The 7,877-nt window shown below is 39.4% G+C and overlaps 1 protein-coding gene across 2 annotated transcripts; it reads left to right on the forward strand.

Moving 5' to 3' along the window:
• The first annotated feature begins 2,280 nt into the window (after window positions 1-2,280).
• On the forward strand, window positions 2,281-4,847 carry LOC121657051 (homeobox protein Hox-A10). Of its 2 annotated transcripts, none has more exons than XM_042012413.1 (2): window positions 2,281-3,106; window positions 4,119-4,847. In XM_042012413.1, the coding sequence occupies exons 1-2, from the start codon at window positions 2,296-2,298 to the stop codon at window positions 4,391-4,393; spliced, it is 1,086 nt and encodes a 361-aa protein (XP_041868347.1). In that variant the 5' UTR covers window positions 2,281-2,295; the 3' UTR covers window positions 4,394-4,847. The 2 variants fall into 2 exon arrangements, with proteins under 2 accessions (XP_041868347.1, XP_041868348.1); XM_042012414.1 differs by having other exon boundaries at window positions 4,060-4,141.
• The last annotated feature ends 3,030 nt before the right edge of the window (window positions 4,848-7,877 follow it).

Here is a 7,877-nt window from a genome sequence, read left to right on the forward strand (position 1 = left end):
GGGAAAAGTACAGAGGCTTTGGAGTTAATATAAATATATCTGCATCTAGCGAGCTTACAATTTGTTGGGCATTTTATATTTTGTGGGGAAGTTGCTAAACAGGGTCCGCGCGCGGTACTTTTTCTTTGAATCTTCTCCACTTCAAATACTCCTCAATAATACATTAACAAGTCCTTTGAAAGTGGTTATTGTATTAAATTTAAATACATATAAATAACCCACAACCAACTCTGTTCACTAAAATAATTTGGAGCATTTGCTTCTTGAGCAGCAGTGATTGACAAATGCACCGTCAACGTGGAAATATTAAAAGAAACAAAAGGGAAAACAAAATTGAAGGTATTGTACATAAATGAGCTCTCAGTGACATGGTTTCGAAACTTTAATTGGCTTAATTTATGAATTTTTCCTATATATCCCTCATTTCAGTACAACAGGCTACAAACAATTCCGGGGGGGGGGGGGGGGGGGGGGGGGGGGGGGGGGGGGGGGGGGGGGGGAGGGGGGGCGCAGCCACCTGGGACTGGTAATGGTAAAAGCTGGCCGAGATTAACTTCAACCTGGAAAAGCGCAATGGAGCGCACATGTCCAAGGACACCACGAAATAGAGGGAGAGTTTTATTGTGGCTCTTATTGCCTCAAATTGGACCGACAGGATGGCTCGTATGTGAGAGTTTCAGTCTGGCTGAAGCAGTTTTCTCTCACATAGACGATCAACAGTTCTGATAAATAAAGGCACTAAAACTTGTAAACTAAACTCAGTGTAAAATAAATAAATAAATAAATAAATAAATAGGAAAATCAGCCAACACAATAGGTAATTTGTAGGAAAAAATACGAAAAAAACCCCAAAGTAGATGTTTAAAAAAAAGACAGAACACTGGGATTAATTGTGTTCCATAGTCGTAAAGCGTTTATTTAATGAACGTGTATTATACAAGTTAACTTTCTTTTTATATCCCAAATTAGGAAATAACAGAGAAAAACATTTCAAATGTGCACTTTTATTTCAAAGATTACTGATAAAATTGCCTCTTAAGTAACTGAAAAATACAATGTTTACATTCACGAACAAAAAGTTGACAAACCTGACATGTCGTTTTCTTCCCATCAAGACATATTTCATTAACATAAATTGGGCGAGCTTCGTGCGTTATTAACATGAAATCACTTTTAAACATTCTTTTTAATTTCTTGTTTTATTTTTTTCTCGTGACTGAGACTTACTTTGTAGCAGATATTTATTCCTTCCTCTGTTTGCAGTTGATTTTAAAGGGTTGTTTTGGTTAGTCCGCTAAACTTGTTGGATGGGACATAATTCAGTATTAATCCAAATTTACTGATTTTTATTTAAAGTATAAATTTCACAGAAGCAGCATTTGACACATTAAATATTAATGGCAGAGCTTTTCTCTGTTAAAAAAAACATGCAAGGTTTAATCTATGTTCAATAGGTAACAATACTCTTAGTGTATTTCCACTAAGGAGCGAGGATTCAAATTTTCCTCGGCTCAAGGATACACCAAATAAAACGGCTTTTTGCCAGGTCAGTTTGCCAAAGGCGAATTCTCCCTAGTTAAAAAATTTTTACTACCACGGACTCCTGTGGCTTTGTTATTTTATGTCTTTGTTGGTGGGTTAGAGCTGCGCTACACTTTTAAACTTGATTTTCCACATTTAGGTCAAATCCTCTCATTTAAAAGTCTCATTTTAACCAAAAAATATTTTTGGATTCGAGGTTTTTGTTTGTTTATTTGTTTGCTTACGTGCTTATTTATATCAATATATTTCTTTCAATCATGCCCTAAGATGTAATCAGTTTAGTGCTGTGGGACTGAATTAACCTGATTCTTCTATTGGCACGCATTCCGGACATTTGTGGTCACATTTGATTTGCAAGTGGTGCAATCAGTGGTTCAGTGAACCAAATATTTCTGAAGCTCGTCTATATTAAGTATGCATCCACGAATCGCACCTTTAAAAAAATAAGTATTTTAAAACTTTGAACGATCTTGGACCTCGCCCCTTTTGTACAGGGTGGTGCAGAACGGCGAGGCGAGGGAACACACAGATTACTCTGCTGTCTTCTTTCTCTGCCTGAGCTCCATGATGGATATCGTTCCGACTGCTACGTAGCCTGGGAGTGGGAGGGACTGTCCATTTTCCAGCATTTCCATTGGTTTTACAGTCCGCTCAGCGAAGAGGGGGTGTCTCTGATCATATCCAGCATGTTTTGCACAAGAAATGTCAGCCAGAAAGGGCTATCTTCTCCCTTCGCCAAAATACACCACAATAATGTCATGTTCGGACAGCCCGTCAGGAAACGCGTTTTTAGTGGATTCACTGATCAATGGCCGCACCGAGAGTGGCGCAGGTCACTACACTGGGAGCACGGTGTGCGTGCCTCACAGTACCGCTGCAGAAGTGCCTTACGGACTACATAACTATGGATACTTCCCAAGTATGGCTAAACGGAGCGATCTGGGTCCCCAAAATGTGGTTTCTGCCTCAAGCGCGTACATGTCCAGCATGGAAATGTGGATGGACGCGCAGAGGTCATGTCGAATGGACCAAGAAAACCCAGTGGCTCCCCAAGTCGCACCCTGCTCGTTCCCGCAGAATATTAAGGAAGAGAGCACCTACTGCCTGTACGAGCAGCCGAAGTGCCCCAAAACCTCCACGGTCGAAGACCTTACATTTTCAAGGTTAACTACAGCCGGCCTTGGGTCGAGTTCTTGTACAGTTACCGATGGCGGTGGCGGGGGCTCAGTGCCTGTGCCGGGCTACTTCCGCTTGTCTCAGACGCACGCACATTCTCATAAACTTTACAACAGTAACGGCCCACAGTCGAACCCTTCCCATTCTCATTTTGGCCTACACCCCACTGCTCCTGTTCGCTTCCACACGCCACCAACCTCGTCTTCTGCTCCAGTCACGGCGCAGGAAGGGAGGGAGACCGAGGAGCCCGTTTCCTCGGGAAACGCAGAGCTACAGCCTCACGCTGCGTCGTGCACCGAGGAGGCGCGTGACTCCTCTGATGGAGAAGCCTCCTCAGCAGACGAAACAGAGGAGAATGACAAAGAAAGAGCAACAAAGGCAAATAAAGGTAAATCACAATTCATCCTAGGTGTGGTCAGTCGTTTTTAGGTGGCATGCAGGTAGAGTGACGCTTTTTAATGGCACCTGTCAAGTTTTATTTTACAGGTTTAGCTGCAGTGACAAGTCAAAACACGTGTGTGTAAACGTCGCATTTAAATATTATTCGTAAGACTGGGCTGCGTTTACTAGAACAAACTTTATAAGACAAGGACTGATAAGAAATAATATATGAATACATCCACAATTATAACGCGTAAAAATTAATGGCTGGATGGCTTGGTGTCATCGTGCAAATCTAACTTTATATGTCATGATCTTATTCCTTAATATTACAAACACATAGACTTAGAAATGTTTACCTTGACCTCTGCGTACATTCTACCTTATGGGCCTCCACGTATTAGTATAGGGACGAATATTATTGGTCTGTAATCATTGTAATTTGCTCCATTTATAATAGTAAATTAATATTTAGTTGCTCTGCGTTGTTTGGGAAAATGTTATTAATGTTATGATCCTCAGTTATAATATACATCAAGTCTGTGTGAGTCTAATGAGGAAACGATTAGGCACCTACGCACATAGACGCACAAATAGAAACCCTCTGAGCATTTATCTGCTGCATAATTGTTCAATGCACATTGTTTAAGATATTTTACTGTATTCTACTGTCTTCTTACTTCTTCTTGCTTCCTAATGTCTTTCTAAGAATCAGTTGGAAAATTTTGCAGCATTACAACGATGATTTATAAAATTGTAATTATACTGTGGCGTTATTCATGCATATTTATACTTCCAATAGTTCATTACAAGTAGATCAGACTATAGGAAGTCTGCATTTTAAAAGTAAGTCATTTTTAATTTATTCTAAAGTGTTGTCTGCTATGTTTATAAGAGTGTATTATAAACCTAAATATGTGCACACTCTTTGCTTTTTCTCTCTTTATTTTTCTCTCTTAGACACAACTCAGTTCCTCATGTTGCACTGCGTAAACCCGTTTATGTACCATTTCCTTTAGGAGACACAAAAAGTGAAAACGCGGCCAACTGGCTGACAGCAAAAAGCGGCCGAAAGAAACGTTGCCCATACACCAAGCACCAGACTCTAGAGCTGGAGAAGGAGTTCCTCTTCAACATGTACCTGACCCGAGAGCGCCGCCTAGAGATCAGTAAAAGCGTCCACCTGACGGACAGACAGGTTAAGATCTGGTTCCAGAACCGCAGGATGAAACTGAAGAAAATGACGCGGGAGAACAGGATCCGAGAGCTCACCTCCAACTACGGATTTTCATGATGACAAAAGAGGTCTTTCGGGCAAAACGGAGGAAAATAGGTGAAAATCAATGACACCCATTCTACTACACCAGTCCTTTACCATCCTTCATTGTCCACACAATGACTCATTTCACTGTGGGGTGTAAACACATTTCTTTAATTTCCAGACACATTTATTGTCAGTGCATCCTAGTCTGTGACATTCTGAGAAAAATCAAAGAAAAATAACTATACTATCAGTTCTGGTTGTCTTCTGATATTTTGTTTTGTATCGTTAAGCCTGTCACCTCTTTTGTATAGTTGGATTGTGTCGTTAAATCAGTGCAGTTAAAACTGAGACAGACACACATACACACGCCCATACTCACATTTGTTCCCTGAAAGGTAACTGAAATGCTATACCCCTGTTTCAAATCTTGCAAATGACCTTTCTTTTCCTTTTATTTAAATCAAATTTTAAAACAAAACCGACGATCAAATATGAATTTATTTTATTTGAATTGGAATTGCATGATATGAATTTTCATCTATTGTTTTTAATCAAATGAATATAATATCTTTATATCTCCATGAGGGAAAAATCATTCACCCTGTGATGGTTAGCTGTAGTTTACCAGTGATATAGGCCCTAATACACGTTGCCTCCCGATGTATCTGTCGGGGTATGAATGTGTGTGTGATTGTGTGTGATTGGGTAATGTGACATGTAGTGTAAAGCGCTTTGAGTAGTCAAATTGACTGGAAAAGCGCTATATAAATACAGTCCATTTGCCATTTACCATTTCAACTTAAATGTATAAATTGCATCTTTATTCACATTCAGGGTGTTTACACGATAGGAGTGTGGAAAGTGAAGGATGAATGTTTTTACTGTATATTTCTGTACATATATGACATTGTGTTTTTGTGTAATGCTTAATAAATTATCAGCTCGCATTGAGAAGTAGCTGCTTGTATTTTTGCACTATTTGTGTATGCATTATTTATTTATTTAGGTCAATGTGTAGATAATACCGAGGGAATAAATACGGGTTTGCTTGAGATTCAGAGAGTAAAATGGTATAAACTGCTATACACACAGAGAGGATTCACTTGTTTTTGTAACTGCTGAAAGAGTGGTTTCTAAAGGGTAATACATACAAGCCATCGGAAATAATAAAGATATTAGGCTATGAGCCGTCTTGCTCCATGCCCAGTCGGCTATTGTAGAGTTTTATGACTAGCTGGTATATGAGGTTTCTCCCTCTCCTCGAAGAGCTGCTTCAGTCGTGAGACAGCCTGTCGGACGGAGAGGAGGCCCAGCTCTCAGCTAGAAATCTTAACTGTATTCACACAGTGTGGATAAAATACTTTCAGGTTCACTCTGGAAAATTTGGGATTAACATTCGGAGAACCGGGTAAGTCCAATCATCTTTGTGCGTTTGTCCATTTTTTTGCACCTTGTTGCAGCAGCTTATAGTATGCACATGCGAGTTGTACTCATATTAGTACAGACAATTTTCTGGACACATGATGACGAAAGCGACCACCACGGTGCATTATGAATTGGCTGATTGTGTTTCAGTTGAGGCCCAGATCGACTGTCGAGTGGTTTAGGTAGTTTCATGTTGTTGGGGTCCATTTCTAACTCTGCAACATGAAACTGTCTTAATTGCCCCAGTTCCAAACATCGACACCAAGCGGAAAGCAAATCAGGGACATGAGGATAATGGGATTTGTTTAAAAATGTGCAGAGGTGTCTTGGAAGCACGTTACAAGCCTCCCAAGGTAATACATCGGGGAGGAGTGGCAGGCTGCTGTGTATGTTCAGTCTATTTCTTGTTGTGGTTCATTCAGATTACTTTAAATTTGTTTTTCTTTTTATTTTTGCTGGTAAAAACAAGCCAGAGGTGACATGTGTGCTGAATATCACCGTGATCAAAGCTTGGTTACAGTATATGCGACGTAGACTTGGGATTACGGCTAAAGCCGTGAGTGTTTTCCGTGAGTAGTAGTGACGCAGACACGCCAGACAAGGCCTCGGTTACGACCACTGCAGTGGAGGGGAAGGGGAAGGTGAATGGGGCAACAGCGACCTCCGTGGGCAATGAGACCGGATGCTTCCGCTGCGCAATAGTGGCTCACACAAAAGGAGGGGAAGGGCTTTATGGCGATATTTAGATCCGCCAGACAGGCTGTTATCTGCAGAGGCAAAAGAAGTGAATAGCCCCTGCGGTAAACTGCAGGGGAAAAAAACACCCTGATTTAGGTTTACAGCCTTAGAGCCATTGGCGTAGTGGCGTCTTTTCCTGCTCCAAAGGTGTTTGTCTATTCTTGTTTGTCTATTCGAACTTTTAGTGCACAAACAGGCGCAAAGCCGCTCCTTTCCTCCCCTTCACGGTGTGTTTGATGTCTCTTAGCCAAATAATGTGAAAGTACCAGTGAGGTGCTAGCTTACAACTAAGAATGCACATTATGGACACCTTGGGTTTTTTCCTTTTTCCTTTCTTCTTGTTTCTTATCATCGTTTAATCTTTTTTATGTAGTCGTCACAGTGGATTGGAAAGAATCTGTTGAATTGCCTGTGGCCTTGTAGGGGTGTCGTCTACAGGCTCTAGCTCTTATCTGCAAGCAATAAACAAAGCACAAGCATGATTTGAGATAACTCAAGGTTGCTGCTTTGAAACGTACATTTGCGAGGATATAATATAAAGCACAAAAAAATACCCCCCCCCCCCATATATATATATATATATATATATATATATATATATATATATATATATATATATATATATATATATATACGTGGCGTTAAATTGGTTGTATTCTTCATATGATTTACAAAAAATGTCAAATTATTTTTTTTTCGGATTAATTAGAAAAATAATAAAATTGTTATAATGAAAAGTGTGAATTTTTGTTAGTGATTGGATTTTGTGCTATCTGCAATTTCAAAAGTCTAAACACTATTACTAGCCTATATTTAATTTTCTATATTTATTTGCTTAAACACATCTTATCAGTATTATAATGTAAGAATCCGGTTAACACATAAATACGTGTTTTATATGCTGTTCTTCGCTTCCCGTGCTATATATTTCATTTTAAAAGGAGGAATCCAAATTCAACTCATACGCTTATTTTTAGTCCTCGTTAATGCGTTATGTTACACCAAGGCTCGAGCTGCTGGCAAGTATTAGAGTTAATTTGTTAATGGCCGTGATGATACCAACATATAGGTCTATGCCAGTGATAACGGCGGTGTAAAAAAATAAACGGCTTCGAGTTAAGCAATGGAAAACTCGGATCTTATATTATTCTTTTCCTTTTTCCATTTCTTTTTGAAGACATGCAAGTTGATATAGATTTAGAGACTGAATTGATTACGGGTTTATTTATTTTTTTATTTAAAGTTTTTTTAAAATAACAATAAGTTACTAGTTTTTGCACAGATGAAACGATGCACAATATTTAACATTAACTGTAGCCTGACTAATAATATGAAATGTTTTATGACTTGA

Source organism: Melanotaenia boesemani, chromosome 17 (assembly GCF_017639745.1).
Source record: "Melanotaenia boesemani isolate fMelBoe1 chromosome 17, fMelBoe1.pri, whole genome shotgun sequence".
NCBI classification, from domain to species: Eukaryota; Metazoa; Chordata; class Actinopteri; order Atheriniformes; family Melanotaeniidae; genus Melanotaenia; species Melanotaenia boesemani.